Below are 24,368 nucleotides of genomic sequence, written 5' to 3'. Positions count from 1 at the left end.
TTTTGGTACTAAAACCCCATAATTGTTTTTTCAATTCAAAGCATGCTTTCTGATGACACAAAGTTTCGCGTCATTTTTATAGCACTGTGTTGGACATAAAAATTTTCTGTGCTTAACTCGTAGCATACGTAATATGAAAAGTTGCGTTATTGCACATCTGTGCACCGTAACACCTGTCGTCCGAAAAAAAAGCACATCCCATCTGGGCTCACTCAACCTCACGAGCCATACACAGGGACCTCCAACCCTGCCCTTGATGAAGATTTCAGCGTGGCAGAGATTCATGCTGCCCTGCACAAGCTGAACAGCCGTTCGGTGGCAGGCCCAGATGGTGTTACGAATAAAACACTAAGAAATCTAGATGACCCCTCGGTGCAACAACTCACCGAATACATCAACAACTGCTGGGGCCAGGGATCCATTCCTCCGACATGGAAAACGGCCAAAGTAATTCTCATCCCCAAACCCGGTAAGCCTCGCCAATCTTCGGCCCATATTGCTAACTTCATGTGTAGGCAAGGTCATGGAGCATGCACTCCTAACCCGTGTAAACACTCGCCTCGAAGACACATCTGCTTACCCCCACTCGATAATTGGCTTTAGACAGCATCTTTCCACCCAAGACGCTATGCTCTAACTTCAGCATCAAATCCTAGATGGCAAATCCCGTCACACGAAGGCAATCTTGGGCCTCGACCTCGAGCGCGCCTTCGATAACGTAAGGCACTCCACCATCCTCGAACGCATCTCCTTGCTCAACCTTGGAGAATGCACTTACAACTACGTAAAAGACTTTATATCCAATCGGAAGGCCTTCCTGTCGGTCGGAGACATTCGATCGGAGGAACTCTCCCTCGGCAGCACAGGCACACCGCAAGGCTCTGTCATTTCCCCAATACTGTTTAATCTGGTTATGCTTGGATTAGCACAAGAACTACAAAAACTCGACGGAATTGAACACACCGTACACGCCGACGACATTACAATCTGGGCTGCAAAGGGCAGTGACGGCCAAATCGAAACTGCCCTACAATACGCCATTGACGTTGTAGAAAATTATCTTGAAGGCACGGGACTCTGCTGTTCCCCTGAAAAGTCGGAGCTTCTCCTATACCGCCCCACACTCCGTGGACGCACCCCACGGGGCTCCACGAATAAACGCCAATACGAGGAAATAGAGCTCAACCTGAGGAATGGCAGACCCATACCCGTGGTCCCTAGCATTCACGTTCTTGGTATGACCATAGAAGCCAACGGAGCTAACTCTACGGCTATCTCCAAGATCCTTTGATAGACCGCTAATACATCCAGACTCCTGAAATGAGTGACCAACCAACGAGGGGGGTAGGAAGGAAGAAAGCTTCATCCACCTTGTCCAATCTTTTATCATCTGTCACATTACTTACGTTGCGCCCTTTCTCAACTGGTACAAAGCTGAAAAGACTAAACTGGACATCATCATCAGAGGAGCCTATAAGCAGGCCTTAGGACTACCCAACCACACCAGCACGGAACTTCTACTACAATTAGGTATCCACAACATGCTAGACGAGTTAATCGAAGCCCAACGTCGATCTCAACTAGAGCGGCTTACCCTCACGGAAACGGGCCGCAGCATTCTAACCAAGCTTGATGTCACCTACCACCGTCAACATGGAGACAAACACCCAATACTACGCGACATTCAGCAATGGATACACGCCGACCCTATTCCGAAAAACATGCACCCAGACCACAAGAAAGAACGCAGGAAGGCACGAGCTACCTCCCTCATCAAAGCTTATGCCAACACCGTGGGCGTCACCTTCGTCGACGCAGCTGAGTACCAAGATGGACGGCACTTTGCGGCGGTTACCACAGCAGGCGGCTTACTCCAACATGCTGCCAGCATCGTTACCCAAAATGCCGAGACAGCTGAGGAAGTGGCCATCGCAGTGGCCACTCTTGACCCAGCCTGTCACACCATACTGAGCGATTCTCGCACAGCAATGAACTACATCAAGGGTCGTATTTCTCAGCAATCACTCCGTATCTTACAACAAGCCCCGCATTCGTCTGAAAATCAAATCACCCTCGTCTGGATCCCAGTACACGTCGGCGTTGTCCACCCGCACCTCACCAACCTCAACGAGGTTACACACTCCGTAGCACAAGGACTAGTTAACCGTGCCGGAGACGGTGCAGGTGCACCCGCAGGACGCGACCGCCTTACAAGATACAACGACCTTGTCAAGTCATTTTACCTCGCAAGAAGAACCTTCCCCACCGCTCACCACAAGTTAAACAGAGCACAGGCAACCACCCTTCGCCTGTTACAGACGAATACATACCCTTCCCTCACACGCTATCACACCATGTACCCCGACATCTACCCGAGCCAGACGTGCAAGGTCTGTAAAACTGAATCGGCAACACTCCCCCACATGCTATGGGAGTGCAAACATCAATACCCAGACCTTAATCCCGTGACCCTCCCGTCGAGATGGCACGTCGCCCTGCGCAGCTCCCATCTCAACAACCAACTCTGGGCGACCCAGCAGGCCTACAAAGCAGCGAAGAGGCAAGACCTCGACGTCCCATCGTGGGAGGCCTAGGGCCAGCCGACTGAACTGCTGGTGCTCATTAAAGTTCACTCTCTCTCTCTCTCAATGCGTGACTCGGCAGCCTTCTAGAAGTGTTGTACAAACTGTTGGTGCTGTGTATTCTGCATGACGTTCGCAGCCAGCTGGTTGGCCCATTCAGGCAATGAGTGGAGTTCAGTAAAATGTGCCCCCCTCCCCCCCTAAAAAAATTATGGTGTTAATACACAGCCTGCCCCTCCCTCCCCATACTCGATCCAAGTGCATGCTACCCACCCCTACCTTTCCGAAAAAGACTTCTGGCTATGCTATTGCCAGAGTTAGTTTCTTCAAATCACTTTTGGGACTGCTGTTGTTTCAGCATCTTAGTGTGCAATCACTCAACAAAGTTTGAATAATTTTTTCTAGCCAGTAATTGCTATGCAAAAATGGCCTTGACAGTGTATGAGGACTGATTACTGAGCAACATAGGTCTCAAAATCGTATATTCTATCAGCTTTATCTAAGAGCTTCTAATGTTAGCTGGGATACCCTGTACAAGTGGAAATTACTAAAGTACAATGGGCCCAACAAAGCATGGACAAGTGATCATTGTCTTTGATGTTTATTAATAATATGGTTGCCATTGAAAGCACTATAACGGTGTGGAAAGTGCTCATTTGTGGCCCCAAAGAATCTTGAAATTCAGGGCCCATATTCACAAAAAACATCTTGAGCTAGGCTTGTTTGTAAGAGAAAACTATAGCCAATTGTGAAACTGGGCATATCATTGGCAAAGGCAGCCATCCAATGACATGCATTACTTAAGAACGAAAAGCTTTGCGAATTCGTCCCCTGAAGAAGTGTGAATGCTGTGTTCGCACAAAATATATTTGGCAGTTCGTACAAGTTGGCCCCCACTAAATAAAAAGTAAGCTGCTTGGGCCTGTTAAATACAGCCTCTTTCTTTCCATATGCGAATAATGTAAAGAAATGCACTGGTAATCTGCGCGACATCGTGGGAGATGCTAATTTAACAAATCCACTTCAGCATTTTTAGATGTCAAAGCATGCTCTATATCTTGCAGAAAAACATTAGGAAGTTGGCAGCTTCCGGTAGAAGCAACTTATTTTAGCAATTACTCTATCTCCTGCAGTTGAAAGTGTGCATTCAGAGCTTGTTGATGAGTGCTTTTGTTGCACACATTAATACTTTTTTTTTTTTTCAAGTTCCGCTATTAGTGGGGGAGTACTTCAGTTCATGGGCCTTCCACCACTTTGTCCAAGCTGGGACTTGGAGAGATACGCCTGACAGCCGACTATACAGGGCTGTGCATTAAACAGTATATACGGAGTGGGCTGCTGGTTCAGCCTGTCTAGTGGCCCTCCAGCCTTCACTCAAGGCGCTATGCTCAGCATAACAAGCACCCCTAGTCTGACATCATGTTCAGGCTTGCGGTTACTGTTAGCATACGAACAATCATCTGAAGATGCAGCAGAATTGCAAGGCTATACAAGGTCATTCTCGCGAGGGCTTGGCAGCTGGAGTTCCTGCCATCTTTACGATCACCAAGGACGCACCTCTGCACGCTCGCTAAAGATCATCTCCGCACAGCAAGAAAGTCAACGACTAGAAAAACAAAAGTCTACTCATTAGCCTGTATTCTAGATGGTGCAGCAGGCCCATAAGGTTGTCGGGAGCCTTGAAACTGGGCTTGGCACTTGTGGATCGCCTGTGATCCACGTTCAGTGACTGTGGTTGAAGCAGCGACTGGAACTACACTGCCGAGACAAGGTGAAGCTGCATTCCCCACAGGACCATAATGCAAAAGCACTCTCATATTGTGCTTTGAATGTTTGTTAAAGTGCCCCTCTTGGTTGAATCGTATCTGGAGTCTGATAATATGGCTCGTATAATAGTGCCTGCGTTGCTACAGGATGTTGAACCGCATGAATCGAAGCTGTAGATTACAGAGGACTCCTACAGTTTTATTTGTATGTTTGCTTCATGAGTGTTTAATTCACTTGCATTGGGGCCCATTTTGTACCAGACTCCCATGTAGCAGCATATCTTGAATGCCGTCATTTCGTTGGAGAAAGATGGATAGCTGATTTTGTTGAAGGTGCACATTTGAAAGCACTGCGAAAATTTGTTCATCATATCTTAATATAGTTCTGGGCTTCTCATGCAGCTCTTTCTAGGAGAACATTATGACTGAAGAAAAAGGCGTCACCTTTCTTGTCCAAATAGCTTGTTCACACCTGAACTTATAAGAACATCTTGAATGAAATTAACCCCACATGACTAAAATTGACATATAGTATAGATCACCACTTTAGCACATTCACGGTTTCCTGACCTTGTCATTCAAATCCTACAATGGAAACGACTTGTGGCCCGAATGAAAAACACTTGACAGGTTACAAGAGTGAGCTTAATTGTTGCTTTTGGTGACATCACTGAATTAACTGCAAATTTAAAGCATATGATGCAGTGGCCTGTTTGGTTTGTAATACTGTTAAATGAACCAATTTGTTCAAATTTACTAAGCATTTGATTTTTTTTTCCCTCTAAACTGCCACTGCAGGAAAACTGCTGGATACTTTGTGCATGAAGGCTTTCTTTTTCTCTTTTTTTTCTTCTTTCTTTTTTGTGTGTGTACGAGTAACAGACCAGCACATATTACAGCCCTTTTCAGAAGAGAAGTGTTGTGATCACAATATTTGATATTTTTAGTAGCTATATTTATTAATTGCTCGGATCGAGAAACAAGTGGAATGAAGTTGTTTGCAGCACTGTGGAAGCTGCTGAACTCCTTGGCTGCCTTATCCAATAGGAAGGATGAACGCCCCTCTAGATGTGTTCATTTGCAACTTGTCGTCTGCTCAACGGCTGCTGGATTCAAGTTATACAACGTGTATGGACAGAGGTAATAACATGTCACATATCGCTGTAACGTACGTATCATGTACCAAGCAAAAATGAAACACTCTAATCTGTCATTAATCGGACAATTACGGGAATGTGCAACACCTACAGGTGGTACAATTCCGTGTGCCAGTGCCACAGACGGCCACTTCAATTTCCACCCGTGAGCTACGACTTGCCGTCTCTCCGTCTGCTACACCAGCATTGTATGGAAGTGCGTGTGCGCAATGGCGACAGGTGTGATGAAACAGGTAGAGAGAGAGAGAGAGAGAGTAAAAACTTCATTGCATATAAATAAAATAAGGCACGATGGTTGGAGCCCTTGTTCCAGGGCCCAACTGGCACGAGCGGCTCGCTGGGCTTGGTCCAAAAGAGCCAGCTGGCTCTCCCGACCCTCGTCAGCAAGCCATGCCTCCCACTGCCTATTCCTCATTAGTGGATGTTGGTGTAATATGGGGCTGTCTATGTGCGGAGGCCTCGGCACTCCCATGCGATTTGTCTTAGTGTGGGTGTGTCTGTGCGCCACGGGCACTCGTCAGTGAACCTCATGGGGTGTATTCTGTGTAGGTGGTGCAGGTTGGGGTATGTATTCGTCTGAATACGACGCCAGTCCCTCTCCTATTGGCTATAAAACAGGTAGGTTTCAAGAAATTTAGCAGTGTAGTATTTTTTGGGGCCTCAAATGAAGAGAAAGGACACAATTCATACCGAAGCAATCATGTTTTCGACGTGGCAGAAGAAAGCGCAGACGTGTGACTGAGTGTTTTGAAAGGGCGATGCGTGCGACAGGCTAGTGTAAACCTGGAGGCATGCGCCGTCACAATCGAGGTTATTATGCATTCTTATTTTTCCTGCTTATTACTGAGTGAACGATGACACTTGCGTCCAACTTGTGGTGTAGTGTGACCTTAAAAGTATCTGACAACTGAGTGCGATAGGTGCAAGTAAAACGATTTCCGAATGGTGTTGCAATTAATGTGTTGCAATTCTTATGTCATTGATTACTGTTATTCTAAATCATTGGTTTCTTCTCCAAGTGCTATAAACATATTTATGTGCAATTAAAGTCAGCAGAATAATGAATACTCATTCCCAAGTGTGGTATATAGTATCTGCAAGACCAGCTACAATATTCTATGATATACCACTGTGATCTAATATGGCTGCAAAAAAAATTTTAATAATATGTTAATTCTTATGTTATTGATTACTGTTATTCTAAGTCATTGGTTTCTGTGTGATAAGCATATTTATCTGCAAATAAAATCAGCTTTCTTGTTGTACAGTTCCAGCACCAGGTAGCCCTGTTGCACAGTCTTCCCCTGTGCGTCTTCATCTCTGCAGCGTACAATAAAGTAGTTTCACAAGCTGTGCCAACCATTCTTTGTTCTACAGTGACACATACAGTTTCTCCAGTCAACAGTGTTTTTCATTCATGAAGTGAATGGCTGTGCACTGGAAAGCGCAAGAGAGCAATAATTAGATCTAGAATATAGTAAATAGATGGTACAACTTCAGTCATGATTGCTGGGAGTACAAATAGGAAGTATGACTGCTTTGACTTGTTCATACGGCATCTTTAAGCCAAGCACATGAAATGCACAAAATGAAAGACATGTATGCGGAACAGTATGAATGAACAAGCTCCCTTATTTGTACATTCTTTTCTGCATCAGTTTGTTCCCTTGTGTATGCTTCGTGAGTACAAACAGAAAGGACTGACACAAACAGAAATAGCCCAAGATGTGGGTGATAGCCATTGCCTGACCAATCCATAGCTCCATTCCATGCATGCATGCATTCCCATGAACAGTTTGCTTGTGTCACAGCTTCCAAATAAGAGTGAAATCATTAAGTCAGACATCATGACAAGCGCTAACATTTACAAAAGAGATCACGCTTTTACACCTGCACATACACAATTTTTGCAGCACAGCAAAATTTAGAAAGGATAACCCAATACATAGTGGCGTAGCAACAGGGGGGGCCGGGGGGCCGTGGGCCCCGGGTGCAAGGGGCCAGTGAGGGGGGGGGGGGTGTCATATACGTCTGAAGACACCCCTCTTTCCGCTGGCTACACCCGGGGAGGGGGGTGACAGAAGACCTATGGGCCCCGGGTGCCAGACGACCTAGCTACGCCACTGCCAATACAATAAAGGGTAAATGTCCAGAAGAAATGGTTCCAAGCTTATCTGTAAAGAAATAAAATAATTAGCCGCTTGTAAAACTTAAAACTGCATCAAAAGTGCTGAATATGGCAGTTTCTAGGACTGCCATGAACTCTACATTCAGTCATTCTTTACCTTTGAATATTGGCTTCTGCGTGTTCGCAAGTAGACAGCACATGGATACAATCTTGTCGTTATGGCTTCTAAGCTGTTGTGGTAGCCTTCCAGACAGGATTATGTTGAAGACCTTGATTGTTTGAATACATCATTCAACGTTAATTCTATAAGAGGATATTTTATATGTGCACACCACTTGCGAAGCAGAGAATTGCTCATTCATGTGAGTGAAAGGAGGCATTTCTAGGCTAAGCTGGCGAGAATCAAGGTCGCAGCAAATGTGGGGGATGCCTTTGTCGGCCATAACCAAGTCATCTTTTTCTAGAAGGTCAAGCAGGCCAGAGCTTGCCGTATTATATGTGTCACTAGCAAAACCACCAAACACCTCTGAAACAAATTAAATGAAGCCACACGGTGCTATGCCAACAAGAAACTTAAGAGGAAGCTTTAGCTTGGGCCCAACTTCGATGCAGCCTATACAAATGTACATGTAAAATGCAAAAATGTTTTTCTTATATTACCCCTGGACCAATTTTAATGAAATTTATTGCATTTGAAAGAGAAAGTTAAACTCAGGTGACCAATGGAAGCACAATTTCGATTTAGGGCCTGAATTTTGTTAAAAAGATTTTCGAAAATTTCAAAGTTTGAAGAAAATAGAAGCACGAGCTTTACAAATTAATAGCTCTGCATTAAGAACAGATATCGCGGTTATATAAACAGCATCCATTAGAGCATTCAAAGTGGGCAAATTCGATATGTCAATTTATATCTTACTTTAATTTTTTACATTGTGTACAAAGGTTTTGCAAAAGCTATATTTCCGTATTACTAAATCTTTTGAGATTCATCTGTAACATAGCAATTTTTTCTGCTTTAGATGTACTATTAGATGCAATTAACATAATTGTGATATCATTTTTCATTGCTGAGTTACAGAGTTCTAAACTCAATAGCTTTTCTTTCTCAAAATTTTCTATATTTGTCAATTTTTCATAAAAAATCGACAACATAAACCCAACATTTGAGACCAGTCACTTGATCTCAAGTTTTTCTTTTAAATGCAACAAACCTCACCAAATCTGGTACCGTGGTTTCCGAGAAAAACGAGTTCTCCTTTTACGTGTATTTAGATAGGAGCACCTGAGCTAAAGCTTCCTTTTAAGCGCAAAGCTGCTCCCGTAACTGCTCCAGCAGTTGACTTGGTCGTTGACTTCAGGTGGCATTTCCATGGGCACCTCCGTAAAATCGACCATTTCTTTGCATGTGGGGTATTTTTCCCTAAATGAAAGGGGCATTGCTCCTTGTACAACTTCTCACAGAAACCAGACAAGTCAACCTTGTGTTTTTGCATGTAGTAAGTTAAGTGCACCGTATAAGACACATGAGAAGCAGCGATACAGTGCAAACTGACAAGGGTGCCAAGAGCTGCAAATGTAAGGCCATGTTTCATCTTCATCAGGAAAAGGAGGAGGCAGCTTCCAATGGTGATGTCTCTTGCTCGAGGAGTCTTCCTCTGCATTATGCATCAATTCAATTGTTATTTTGGTATACGTTATAAGAATTAGATCTGAGATACTGTGGAAAAGTTTACTCACCACCACATCCATGGCAAAATTTTTTTTCTGCATAACACTGTAGTTGAGAGCTTAGTACATGGAAACTTCATGTGTCAACAAACAATTCGAAAGTGTGATGGGCTTTTAGAATGTCTTGAAAGTTTCCACACCAGCCCCATGAAATGTCACACTTTGTAAACTTGTAACTAAATTGTATTTATACACCACCAAACAGTCAACCTGGCAACTTTTGTAAGCATTTCCTAAAGACAAGACCCGACCCAAACTGCAAGATGAACAACAGGTATGTATACAAGGCAGGAACTGACCGCACCCAAGCTAGCATTCCAAGAAAAGTATAAAATCAGGCAGCTGAGACTCCAGTCAGGTCCTTCAGGGCTTCACCATTTTCCTCTGCAGGTGAGAAAGATCCGTAGGCTCAGAACGCCTTCGGGGAGAACTGGTTCATATTTACTGTACTGGTGGCCTTGTCACAGGATTCACTTTGAGGGACAGGGATGTGACTGCACTGCACGGATGCCTCAGAAGCACAACTGCCAAATATGCAGCTTAGTACAACGAACGATGCTCGTATGTCAAGGCTGCTTTCATCTGTCTGTGTTGAAACCTGAAGGAACAAATGGATAGGTTTAAACAGGGGTCTGAACTGATGTGCGATATTTCATTAAACACATTCTGTGGGGCAAAACATTGAGACACAGTGTGAATAAAAATTTCTACTCATTACCTCACGCGTTGACAATTCATTTTCGTCATGCTGCAGCAGGGCATCTGGTAATGACCCGAGCTCTGCATGCATATGTAGGTGCAGAGCTCGGGTCACATATGTGATATCACATGGTGAAATGGCGGTGCTTCCGGGCTCAACTCCACCTACATCACCATGCAAACTGGCACTGCGGGTCTGAATGGGTGCCTGGCCCGGTACGAGGGAGAAGCTGGATCTGTCGATGGTTTTCGCCTAGGAAATGTAGACTGCAGACTCATGAGCACTTTGCCGGCTGCCATTCAGTTCCGTCTGCACTGTAAAAACATCTATTAACAATTGCGTGAAGCGCAAATTCACAGCGAACTAGCGACAGCATGCAGTTTGTAAAGATCTCCGCGATCACTTACTTCACACGGCGTACACTGCGAATCCAGCGTTCTCGCTGGTCTCTGAAGCATGCTCGCACCGGAAAACTGAAAAACTTCATTCCAGGTGGGCAGCTCTTGCAGCTACTAGGACAGTTTACGACGCAGCAATTCATACGCGACGTTGCAAAGCTCCGCTAACAACCTTACCGACCTTACACGGCTCGACTGATGGCCCAGCTGCTGGACTGAGCATGACTGAGCACGCGAGACACGTTCGCTTGCTCCCACCGTGGCTCCCGCACTGCGGCCCCACCGGCTCATTGCACGTAAAGTCCCTTGATAATTTGAAAGTACCGCCACTCTTTGAACTCTGCCGCCGCCATGCGACCTCCTCTCCTCCTCCTCGCCCCTTGTGCGTCCCCACCGCGGGAAGCGGTCTTGCGCCCGTTTTTCTTCTGCACGATGATTGGTCTCCCTGCCATGGCCCTTGGAAACGCGCGGATCTTGCGCTTTCCTTGTGTTTTTCTGTTTTCGTCCGCGCCATTTTTCTCCTCAGCTCGGCCTATGGCTCGGCGGGCTTGTTGGCGCTTTAGCTCGGCGTAGTGCACATTGCACGCTGTGTTTCCTGCTCTCTGTGCTAGCACTATGCCGTGCTGTTGCGCATATAACTGCAGCAAGAAGCCTGAATATGGTTGTGCAATATTTGTGATATCACAAGGAAAGCGTGACGGCTTGCGCAGGGAAGCAGTGGCTGCATAACATTGGCCGAAATAATTTTGTTCCGACAAAGAACAATGTTTGCGAGGCAGCAAGACTCAGCGGTGCCCTGGAATAGGGGCGCCGAACTTGTGAAGCGGCCAGGACTCAAGACATTAAAAAAAAAAATTAAATTATGGGGTTTTACGTGCCAAAACCACTTTCTGATTATGAGGCATGCCGTAGTGGAGGACTCCGGAAATTTCGACCACCTGGGGATCTTTAACGTGCACCTAAATCTAAGTACACGGGTGTTTTCGCATTTCGCCCCCATCGAAATGCGGCCGCCATGGCCGGGATTCGATCCCGCGACCTCGTGCTCGACTCAAGACATGAAGACACCGGCTCACCGCCAATCTCTCTGAGATATAGCGCAATAAAGTTTTTCCATTCCATTCCATTGCGAGGTGAGGCGTCTTAATTCTTATCATCCCCTAATGCTGCATTTTTAAAGTTCTTCTACCCTGCTCACCAGTATTTTTGCTGCAGCAATTTGTACGTTGCATAAAAATTGAGTTGCCCTCAGTATGCTTAATATTCTGGTGGGACTCCGTCACCTCGCACATCGCCAACTGTTGTTATTCAGTTGGAAATGAAGCACTATAGGTTGTTTTCCACTGTGAAGAATTCTGAGCAAAGATAGACTCTCGATCGCGCTTTTCGTTATTGTTAGGGTACATTGCCTGTTTTACTGAAAATCGAAATAGCAGCTTTTGGAGGAGGTATTATTTTCAGCTTACGTCGATGTGTGCGTCAGTCATACAATGAATGCAGGCGCCAAAAAAATTTGCGGCGAGTATACCTGTGGATTGCACGTGATAAGTGCTAGCTAGTCCACATTGCGTTTTTTTTTTTTTTTTAGTTTTAAGGCGAAAGTCTTTAGGTCTCTGTTTCAAGGTCGCTTTGAGAACAGTAAATATCACGCGACCCAGGAAGGCCAGAAACAACCCAAAGCATGTTCAGCCGTGTATAATAAATGATTGATTAGCCAAGTTAATTAATTTTCATTAGTAATTGAATTAAGCTTGATTAAGGTGTATTAAGGTGCGTGAACAAGGATTAAGGTGTATTAAGGAAAATTAATTAAGGTGGGTGGAGGAATAAACTTAAGGTGGATTAAGGGGATTAATGTGTATAAAGGAGGATAAGGTGCCTGAACAATGATTAAGGCGTATTAAAGAGAATTATGGTGGATTAAGGTGGGTGAAAGACGATTAAGGTTGTTTAGGATGGATTAAGGTGAATTAGGGTTGATGAAGGAGGAATATAAGACCAATAAAGGTGTATTAGGGAGGATTAAGGTGGAATAGGGCATCATTAAGGAATGTGCAATAGATGTCGGTGGTAACTCCGTTAGACAGGATGCCAATAAGCTATCGCAGGAGACGAAAGATCTGATCAAGAAACGCCAATATATGAAAGTCTCTAAACCTACAGCTAGAATAGAACTGGCAGAACTTTCCAAATTAATCAACAAGCGTAAGACAGCTGACATAAGGAACTATAATATGGATAGAATTGAACATGCTCTCAGGAACGGAGGAAGACTAAAATCAGTGAAGAAGAAACTACAGGAATAGGCAAGAATCAGATGTATGTGTTAAGAGACAAAGCCGGCAATGTCATTACTAATATGGATAAGATAGTTCAAGTGGCTGAGTAGTTCTATAGATATTTAAACAGTACCAGTGCCACCCACGACGATAACGGAAGAGGGAATAGTCTAGAAGAATTTGACATTGCACAAGTAACGCCTGAAGAAGTAAAGAAAGCCTGGGGAGCTATGCAAAGGGAGAAGGCAGCTGGGGAGGATCAGGTAACAGCAGATTTGTTGAAGGACGGTGGGCAGATTGTTCTAGAAAAACTGGCCATCCTATACACGCAATGCCTCATGACCTTGAGCGCACCGGAATCTTGGAAGAACACTAACATAATCTTAATCCATGAAAAAAGGGATGCCAAAGACTTGAAAAGGTATAGATCGATCAGCTTACTGACCGTTGCCTACAAAGTATTTAGTAAGGTAACTGCAAATACAATTAGAAACACCTTAGACTTCAGTCAACCAGAGGACCAGGCAGGATTTCGTAAAGGATACTCAACAATAGACCATATTCACACTACCAATCAGGTGATAGAGAAATGTGAGGAATATAAACCAACCCTTATATATCTTTCGTTGATTACGAGAAAGCGTTTGATTCAGTTGAAACCTCAGCAGTCATGCAGGCATTACGGAATCAGGGTGTAGACGAGCCATATGTAAAAATACTGAAAGATATCTATAGTGGCTTCACAGCCACCGTAGTCCTCCATAAAGAAAGCAACAAAATCCCAATAAAGAAGGGCGTCAGGCAGGGAGATACGATCTCTGCAATGCTATTCACAGCATGTTTACAGGAGGTACGTATTCAGAGACCTGGGTTGGGAAGAATTGGGGATAAGAGTTAATGGAGAATACCTTAGTAACTTGCAATTCGCTGATGATATTGCCTTGCTTAGTAACTCAGGGGACCAATTGCAATGCATGCTCACTGACCTGGACAGGCAAAGCAGAAGGGTGGGTCTAAAAATTAATCTGCAGAAAACTAAAGTAATGTTTAACAGTCTAGGAAAAGAACAGCAGTTTACGATAGGTAGCGAGGCACTGGAAGTGGTAAGGCAATACATCTACTTAGAGCAGGTATAGTGACTGCAGATCCGGAGCAGGAGGCTGAAATAATCAGAAGAATAAGAATGGGCTTGGGTGCGTTTGGCAGGCATTCTCAGATCATGAACATCAGGTTGCCATTATCCCTCAAGAGAAAAGTGTATAACAGCTGTGTCTTACCAGTACTCACGTACGGGGCAGAAACCTGGAGGCTAACGAAAAGGGCTCTGCTTAAATTGAGGACGACGCAACGAGCTATGGAAAGAAGAATGGTGGGTGTAAAGCTAAAGGATAAGAAGAGAGCAGATTGGGTGAGGGAACAAACGCAAGTTAATGACATCTTTGTTGAAATCAAGAAAGAGCAATAGGCATGGAGGACATATGTAATGAGGAGGGAAGATAAGCGATGGTCATTAAGGGTTACGGACTGGATTCCAAGGGAAGGGAAGCGTAGCAAGGGGCAGCAGAAAGTTAGGTGGGCGGATGAGATTAAGAAGTTTGCAGGGACAACATGGCCACATTTAGTACATGATCGGGGTTGTTGGAGAAGTATGGGAGAGGCCTTTGCCCTGCAGTGGGCGTAGCCAGGCTGATGATGATGATGATGAAGGTGGAATAGGGTGGATGAAGGTTGATGGAGTTGGATTACAGTAGGCTTACAAGGCTTTCGCATTCGCGTCTATTAGGCGACACCTAAGTTCACCTTGGATTTTGCGAATTTGCTTTGAACTGTACTTCCACGCACGCATGAGTGGGCGATGATTATTATTTGGTTTTCTCACGGATACAGGCAATGTGCTGGGGGTGTTCTATGATCACACACACTTGCTGTTGATATCGACATCTAGGCGGAGGCCGGGAACCTTCGCTTTAATAGTGAATGTTTTAAAACCACCTTTCTGTGGCTTTGTTCTATGTGGAATCTTTTTCCGTTCATTCAACACGAGCCGTAATCAAAGACGAAATCATTGCAGCAATGCACTTTGATTACGAAGATTGAGCAATCAATCATAGTTGTTCAATCATATTCTTGCTGGGAATAATGCTTAGCACTGCAACATATTTCATCCTAATCCACCTTGATCGTACTTCATCGACTTTAATCCTCCTTAATTAATCCACTCTAATCCTCTACAATGCACCAAGCTTGTAATCAACCTTCATTGACCTTGATCCACCTTAATTCTCCTTAACACACCTTATTCCTCCTTAATACACCTTGATTCATCTTAATACAATCACTAATCAATAATTAATTAACTTTGCTAATCAGTATATACTGATAGTATACTGAAGCAAACCAAAGCATGTTCACCCGTGTATAAGAGATGATTATAATCATCTCTTATACACGGGTGGACATGCTTTGGTTTGCTTCCGGCCTTTTCGGAGGTATATTTACGTGATGCGTGATATTTCCTATACCTCACTATGCGACCTTGAAACAGATATCTAAGGCCTTTTCCTAATAAACCACATGCAGATGGATGTGCCACAAGCACTACTAGTTCAGACGCAGGAAGTAAAGCATATCATTATAGGTAGCAGAAAAATTGTCCGCAGTATATCGAACTTGCCTTAAAGCTCATTTTAAATCAGCATGCCCCATTCATTCGGCTTTAGAAGAAAAAAAAAAAGAACCTCCTCATAAACGTTGCCTTCAGCATGATCGATGTGGTTATCAGCATTTCTCAAAATTTTCAACACCACTGGGCCGTGCAACTGGCCTAGCGCTAAAATAACGCGCCTTCATAGAATATGCTGCGGCCCGTCCGTGGGAGCCGAGGAGAAAAGACGAGGAGAATCGAGGAGGAAAGCGCCGCGGGGAGGAGAGTGTCGCTACTTTCAAATGAACAAGGGGCTTTAATTGCACGTAAAATCCCCTGATAATTTGAAAGTACTGCCACTCTTTGATCTCTGCCGCCGCCGCGCGACCTTCTCGCCTCCTCCTCGCCCCTTGCGCGTCGCTCATTTTTCTGCACGACGATTGGTCTCCCTGCCGTTAGCGCGATCCTTCTCCTTAGCTCAGCTGGCTCAGCGCAGAGAACGTTGCACGCTGTGTTGTGCTAGCGCCATGCCTTGTTGTAGCGCACATAACGGCAGCAAGAAGCCTGAAGATATGGTAATGCCATTTTTTTGATACCACAAGGAAAGCGTGACGGCTTGCGCAAGAAGCAGTGGCTGCACAAAATTTGCTGAAAAAACTTTGTTCCGATAAAGAACAGTGTTGCTTGTGAGGTAAGGCGCCTTTCTTATTGCTCGTGTCAAGGCTTCCCCTAATTACAGTGGCTACTGTACCCTAATGACTTCTTCTCTTGATCCCCTAATGGCTGCGCAAATGTTTTAAATTTACGCGCCTTGCTTTGTAAGAACAAGGCAAAAAACTGCACAGTGCTGCTTGACCAATATGGCGACGCGGCTGCCTTCCTTCCTCCGTGGCCTTTGGTCATTCATAACTATCAATCGAACGCTGGCTAACGCACACGCGGGTTTCGACAAGATGCGTGGCGATAACTGAAAGTTAGCGAAATTCTCTACGTATGCACGAATGATACGCTATTTAACTGTGACGCCTTTGCGCGTTTTCAAGTTTCGGATAACCAGTGTTGCCGGCTGTCGCATTGTGTGCGGGCGCGCCGCTGCAACAGGCTGCGGTTGTCCGCTCGTAGTACGTATAGCTGTGTGAAGTGAAAGTGTGTTTCCGTTATGTGTTCGCCACATTTAACATAAAAGACACTGAGAGATGTCGTCGTCCAAGTACGCAAAACTCGAGCAAGACTACCAGAAGCTAGTCGGCGAGGTGAGCAGGCTTTTTCCTGGGCGTCGGCCTCGCGTACCGACGCTATTCCGGCACACATATCCGACAGCTCCTGCTGTCACAGCTGGCGTTGGCAAGTACGATAGCTTGAGCTCAGCTTCCGCTACAGATTCTCACGGAGTATTCCACAGCTTGTAGCTAAGTGTGGGACGTGCGGTCCTATGCTATCTAGCGCACGTCTGTTAAGCGTACCGTGAGATCGAGAAGGCTGCGTGTATCACATCTGCAGAATGGATCAATGGTTACATTGTTACTTTTGTGTGTACTGCTGCCTCGGAATTAACGAGAGGCACCGCGCGCATAGTCTTTGGGAATAAAGCGCCGGCGCACTAGGTACTCGTAAAGTTCATACACGTACAAATCATTCTGTTATCTTTAAACGCGATGGAGCTTGAGCGCGCGCCCCAGCTTCGATCATGGTGCTCGTTGACTAGAGTTTCGATCATTGAACGATCGGTACTGACTGTGTGCCTTCTCACATGGATATATAAACCGGTGCATGGTACCACGGGGCGACGTTCTAACATAAGAGTTTTCATTTTGGCATGTAGCTCGATTCGTGTTGAATAGCCGGCATTGTTGGTGCGTGAAAGCCCGCATAAAAGGTGCAGATCGAATGAAATAAAATTTGTAAAGATACATCTTGCGCCACACGAAATTATGATACCATAATGTACGCGTAACATTTAATTGTAGCTTCAGCATTGGGTCAATTCAGCCAATTTTGACTAGATTCGATGTAAGGGCAATTCGCTGAATGTTGTCCAATACATATCCGATGTTTTTATTTTTAAGTAAAAGCACAATTTTTGCAATTTTCCAGAGGTTGGAATCCATGTATATTGTAGTGAACAGTTAACTCATCAAGAGCTCTGTAGGGAAAGAGTTAAAACAATAATTTAATCATAGCAAAGTTGGACATCAGAGTTAGTAGGAGTTAATTGCCATGACAGAATTATTTGATGTCAACTTAACTATGCATCAATCGGCTCCTGGACTAGATCGTATCCTGGCCTTGAGGGAAAGAAACAAAAGCTCATCCGAGGCTTCTGAAAGAAGTTGTGGAATTGTGTGCATGATAACAATTTTTAATGTCACAATTCAGGTCAAATTTCAACAATTCAGGTTTAAAAGTTGCACATTAGCGTTAGTAGGAGTTACCATGACGGAATTATCTGATGTCAGCTTAACTATGCATCAATCGGCTCCTGGACTAGACCATATCAAAATTGCTATGATTAAATTATTGCTTTAACTCTTTCCCTACAGAGCTCTTGAATATAGTAAACTGTTCACAGCTACAATATACATGAATTCTGACCTTTGGAAAATTGCAAAAATTGTGTTTTTACTTAAATATCAAAACATCAGATATGTATTGGACAACATTCGGCCAATTTCCCTTCGATTGAATCTAGTCAAAATTGTAGAAAATGTAATCTATGTCAAGCTCAATGAATTTACTTCTCAGGGTATTCTGTGGTCGAGATAAATACGATTTAGGCCTCAGTACACTATATGGTCAGCTCACGTTGATATAGTAATCCGCATTCGACTCGCAGGACTATCAGATGTATCAGCATTGGTAACTTTAGATATTGCAAAAGCAAATGACAGTGTTGAACATGGAGTTTTAATTTCTAGATTAGCATGCTGTGCTGTTCCAGACAATTTAGTGAATTGGATACAAGAGTTCCTTTCTGGTAGAGAATTTTTTGTTTCAAGGATAGGGTGACATCAAGTACACATAAACAGATGAGAGGCATATCAAAGGGACCAGTTCTTTCACCACTCTTGTTAAATATTTTGTTATTTTCTGTCCTAGTTCATCAGGATGTGCAACTTTATCTCTATGGTGATGACACTGCTTTTTTCTCCTCATCATGGTACATGTATATCAATAAGTTATACCAAATTTTACGATCATATTTGTCAGAACTCGAATCCTCACTGGACGGACTGTATTTTTCCCTTAACGTCGAGAAATGCTCATTACTTGTGTTTCCATAGTCAAATCCCGTTTTTATTTCTCTTCGTTATTGAAATGAGCCGATACCGCAAGTTGAAGCTTAGAAGTACTTGGGGATAACTTATGATGGTAAGCTAAACTGGCAGCAGCAAATCGAAGCAAATGCTAGTAGAGAACATGCAATGGCATTGTTGTACCAGTTCAGTAATAAAACACAGGGATGCTTAGGGCTATGTTGCTGATGATTTATGAACTTTACGTCTGCCCCATTCTCAAATTTGGCTGTGTTCTTTTTTCAGGATGTGCAGCATGCAAGCTAAAACCTTTAATACTACTGGAAAGGCAAGCGCTAAGTCTTTGTCTTGGACTGCCAAGTTTCATGGCTAACAATGCGCTTTGTCTGGAGTTATTCCGCTTGAATCCAAATTTAAGCAACTTACTGTCCTGACTTTCCTGAAGCATTGCAATGCATCCCTCTCCCATTTGCAACCTGTTTTCATCGACTCCTGATTCATATTTCAGAATAGGTTGATGGCGTTATCGACAGTCACAAGTTGCTTTTGTTCAGGCACTGTTATCAAAACTTCAAGTTAGTCTGCCGAGCCTGATCTCTCCAAATTCTGAGTCGTTGGAAGTGAAACTGTTTTTTGATGATATTTTTCCAGAACACGCAAAACTTCTTCCTTCCTGCATACTTGAAGGTCGCCTTCGAGATCATCGTAGTCAATTTCCGTCTCACTTGGTTATTTCTATGGATGCAACACAAACTTTAGAGAAAGCCAGAGTTGGCATCTTTTCAAATCATCTTAACTGGTCTTTTGTTTGCTCCCTGTTTCGCTGATTATGCTCTAATATTTTTTGCAGAGTTTCTGGCAATTATACTGGCTAATTGGACAAGTTTCGGCAATTATTCGGACAAATCTAAAGTAATAATTGTTACACATGTGCTTTCGGACTGTACACATTTAACTTCTCATAATTGCTCACACCTGCTGAGTATATTTTTGACTCTTGCCCCAGACAGTTTGTCTGAAGTCTGCTTTGTCTGGGTGCCTGGACATAGTGGAATTTTTTTTAATGAATGAGCTGACTCACTTGCATTGTCATCACTAAATGGTCCGGTCATAAATGTTCTTCCTGATTTCTCTTTTATAACAGGAGCTAGATATAAACACCTTTTATTACTGAATTGTAATGAATCATCCATACTTTCCACAGATGTTTTTCAACATCTAAAATTTCAGTGGAACACAAGCAAATGCCTTTCACGCCAATGTGAGGTGATGTTATCAAGCTTTTGCTGTAGAGTTTCCCGCCTAAATTTTTACCTTCATAGATTTGGTTTATCTGTAAATAACCTCTGCTCTTTTTGTGATGAACCAGTAACAATTGACCATTTCTTTCTTTCTTACCACTGCTCCTCCTCCCTCCGCAGAATGTTCCTCATATTTCCAGCTCATAATCTGGGTTTAGCACTTACAACAACAAATGTTTTGTCTTTTGGTGCCTAGGCCATGGGTCGATGATTACTGCTCTGCACAAGTTCATTGAAGCGTCCCGAAGGTTCCATTGCTAGGGTACTGCCATGGGACAGTTTATCTTATTTTTTCCTAAGTTTACATATAGGTCCTCTCAAAATCTGTGTTATCATTTAATTTCTCAATGCCTCGTTTAGAATGTTCACCTTTACCCCTTTTGGCATGTTTGGTTTTGGTATCCATCCAGTGTGGCCAATCCCCCTCGTGGGTACAAGCCATGTGTTGAGGCAACAACAATTGGCATATGATGATTGATATATTGAACTACCTGGTTATTGGCCACTCCCCCAGAGTGGGTATGTGCCACTAGCATCTAGGCTCTACGTCTACACATGGTTACAGGTTATGTGACTACACTATCATTGACTTTCTTTTTAAGTTGAATTATGTGCAGAACTGCCAGAGGATTGTGATATTGAGCCACAATTGAATGTGCATCATTCCTTGTGATTACAGTATGTACTTACATACCACTCTGGTGCTGCTGGCAGGACAAGATGTGAGAAATTATCTGCTAGAAAAACGTTTGGACATCGAAATGCAGTCTTCTGAAAAATTGTTACAGCCATTTCAGAGGAAGCTTGCCAGGGAGCTAGGAGTTGAGGTTGTATGCAAGAAAATGTATATTTGAGTAACCTGCGAAATTTAAGAAAGAAAGAAAGCTTAACAATTAGCATTGGTTAATTCAAAGTGGCCAGTGTCATACAGCCAAAGCAGGTACTTTAGTGTATATTGTAATGGAATTATACGAGCTGCGTAATATGTGTAATAATAATCTCGAGTAAATGAAGCAGTACCAGACCATGAAGCATGAATCAGACACCGAGGTGTGAAATTTATTGTGGGAAACAGTTATCTTGTGAGACTCTACGGGTTAATGACTGATACCTCCGTGCATATTAAGGAATACAGGCAACTGTGATCACCGAATAGACTGCAGATACAGTTAGAGATACAATATAAGTATACAGGTACCTTGAGGGCCTCACAGATCACAATGAAAATTTTTTGTAAATGAACTTTCACATCCTGCAAGGATGGTGATGCATAGTAGCTTTGACCGAACATCTGACAAATTTCATCACTGGAATGTATGAATATAAAATGAAGGGGTACAAATCAGTATATGCATGTGTTTTGTATTGGAGAGTTTGCACAGGTGATTCAATGACTGCTACCAGCAGAGTTGAGTCATTTCAGTCGTGTGTATCCATATGAAAGTGCAGCTTGTCTCATTTCAGTTAGAATAGTGTCAGCAAAACGCGAACAGACGACACCTATTTTATGAAAAATAGCTTCATTTCACACATGAAAAGAGCAGCATGTACAGTCAGATCACATTCCTAGCTGGGACCACCCATTTTGTTTGAAATGACTCATCTTTAGTAAGTATGCTCGTAAACAGAATGAATTCTTATTAGTAAATTCCAGATTACAGTAGTGATCGGGATGAAACAGATATATGACTAGAAGAGCCGTAAGAACATGTACGGACGCACCTGGTTTCATCATTAACAGCGATCGAGACAATGGTGCCATCCCTCTGTAGCAACTATCAGTCGACACACCAGTCTATTTATGCAGAATGCATGTCCTTCAATGTGGCTGTTCCTGCCTTCCTCCCTCTGTCCTTGGAAGCCAAGATATTTCCTATTGAAATCTCGGTTTGACTCGTTTTGGTCCTCTGTAGTGATGTTTCTCATAGTCCTGTTGCTTTGGGACCAAAATTTTCAATGATAAATGCTCCTAACTGGAAAGATAACATCTCGTTAATGTCTGCCATATAGACTCGTGTAAGGGCAACATCCCTGTAAGGGTCGCACCCCCAACTTGGCAGCCCGAAATTTGGGAACAAAAATTTCTTCGGAGAAACAATCACGTTCAGTGACCCGATTCCGCCCATGCGCATTGGCAAATTTTCATGCACTGTGCACTGCTGCTAGATGGCGAGAGCTGCACGTTGACCTCTGATGCAGTGGTACATTTGGGAATCCGGGGTGTGCAGTAGTCGCCAGCTGCGTTGACACTATTTTGATCAAAATGTTCAGTCATGTGTAAGGGCTCACCTTGACAAAATTGTGAAAAGTAAGTGCGGCCCTTTCACGAGTCCGTACGGTATTCTGTCAGTGACCTGACTAACATGGAATGGAAGCTCTTGCACTCTGTGCGATATAACACAACCTGCATGCCTGGTGGCTGCAGATGGGTGTGCTGCAATGTCGGTTGGAGAGCAAGGCGGAGGCCCTTCTCATCCTCACACGTGACCTGGAACAGTGCCAGAGCGAGCGTGACCAGTTCAAGCTCATGGCTGACCAGCTCCGTGAGCGTCACGGCGAACTACGCAGGCGCCTCCAGGCGTGGGTTAGTCTGCCCCTCGTCTCTTTCCAGAGCTCGTTTCTTTCCCTATGTGCAAGCACATTGGAGCATACAAGCCCTCAGAAGCTGACAGAGTGCAAAACCTGCAGAAAAAAAAAAAGAAGAAAGGCTGTGCGCCCTTGTTATCTGTGTAGAGTGTGCACCCAGGCGTGAACTGTAAGCCCTCCCCTGTTTTCTTCTTTTTTCCCCGTCGGAAGACAGTCCAGTGAAGACGGAAAGAAATCGATGTTAAATGTAGGTTTGACTGTTCCTACACTTAGTTTGTGTAAAAGCAGCTTTGCACATTGAGTGACATGGCGATGACGTGCCTTCACTCGTATCTAGACTGGTTCATTGGAAGTTTCAAAAGAAATTTTTAGTTGACCAAGAATTTACTGTTATTTCTCCACAATATGTGTTTGACCACTTGTTGTGTAGTTTGCTGAATAAATCTTAAACATGAAACAGGCCTGTGTATATTTATGTAATCACTGTACACGATGCCTGGTAACTCATACGACATTTTTTAAATGTCAGGAAGGGAAAAGTGGGACATATAATGGTCTGCAGGCTGTGCACTGAAGACCACTGAGCTCTAAAGAAGTGGCAATATGTATGAATGGCGTGTGCTTGAACTTTTCTTATAGGGTCCAACGGTAGCAAGTGTGTACGATGGCAAGAACCTCAAGGGCCAGACTGAGAAGGTGAGTTTTAGTGCATGTAGCTGAAGTGAGTACACACAGCCCTAAGCAGGCTGCAGTCATGAAGCAAGAATAGACATAACACTGGACTGCCTGAATGCAAACACGGTTTATTGCTGGTCTAGCTGGCCACAATCTTAAACACTTAGCAACTGTGGAGCTGCCTTGACCTTTAGTTTATTTTATTATTGTTTATTTTATTTATAAAATACTGTGGACGAGAAGTACAAGTAGGGTGAGCAGAATACACAAGATTATTTACACAGAACAGGATGAAGCAAGTTTGTAACACATTTTTCACACAAATTCTTTGGTCATGCAGGTAAACGATAAAGAAAAAATTTAAACTACTTGGCTGTAACACAACTCTAATTCATACACCAAATGACAACATTCTTTACACAAATGGTATACAGGTCATGGGTGCTGCGGGAGTGCTTCAGTTAGTTTATTCCAGTCTGTTATTGTTTGTACCAAAAAGTGTCAGTCCTTGCGAAATTTGGTGTTAGAGAATGACGGTAGTGGTGTCGAGTGGGTTTGCTTATCAAGGAAGTTACATATGTTGCGGCATCTAAGGCTAGTCTATGATTAATTAAGTTTGAAAGAAACTCTAGTCGACTTTTCTTTCTTTGAAATTGTAGTAGTTCAATGCCGTTTGGGGTTAGTAATGCAATGGTGGAGTCAGTAGCCTTAAATTTGCTGTAAATAAATCGTACTGCTTTTCTTTGAATTCTTTCTAGGTTCTTAATGTTAATTCTTGTGTGAGGGTCCCAAACTAGGGAAGTGTACTCACATTTTGGCCTAATTAAGGAAAAGTAAGAGAGTAACTTAACACTAGGCAGGACAGTCTTGAGTTTGTGGCATAGAAGGCATAGTTTCTGTAAAGCGGCAGAGCAGATGGTATTTATGTGCAAGTTCCGCGATAAGACACTCATTAATGTTAAACCTAAATATTTATAGCAGGCTACTTTCAGTAAAGGTGCTGCAGCCAAATTGTAAGAGTAGTCTAAGGGGACTTTTTTGCGCATTATGGGGAGATAGACACACTTAGTTGCATTAATAAGCATTCCTCATTGCTCTCGCCATTTTAACATTGCCTAAGTTACAATTAGGGTCACATTGGTCACTAATGCAGATAACTTCTCTAAACAA

The 24,368-nt window shown here is 43.6% G+C and overlaps 1 protein-coding gene across 2 annotated transcripts in view; it reads left to right on the top strand.

Annotated features, from left to right (window-relative positions):
- The first annotated feature begins 16,468 nt into the window (after nt 1-16,468).
- Nucleotides 16,469-24,368, top strand: part of LOC126540161 (coiled-coil domain-containing protein 149) — a 50,485-nt gene continuing 42,585 nt past the window's right edge. The window contains exons 1-3 of one of the 2 annotated variants that reach the window (XM_050186946.3): nt 16,469-16,635; nt 22,363-22,521; nt 23,163-23,219. In XM_050186946.3, coding sequence (XP_050042903.1) covers nt 16,579-16,635; nt 22,363-22,521; nt 23,163-23,219 — 273 coding nt within the window. In that variant the 5' untranslated portion in view covers nt 16,469-16,578. The remainder of the gene's footprint in view (nt 16,636-22,362; nt 22,522-23,162; nt 23,220-24,368) is intronic. The other variant, XM_050186947.3, reaches the window with a different exon arrangement.

This window comes from Dermacentor andersoni, chromosome 2 (assembly GCF_023375885.2).
Source record: "Dermacentor andersoni chromosome 2, qqDerAnde1_hic_scaffold, whole genome shotgun sequence".
Classification (NCBI taxonomy): Eukaryota; Metazoa; Arthropoda; class Arachnida; order Ixodida; family Ixodidae; genus Dermacentor; species Dermacentor andersoni.
Note: the sequence above shows the minus strand (reverse complement) of the source record. Positions and strands in the feature narration are given on the sequence as shown.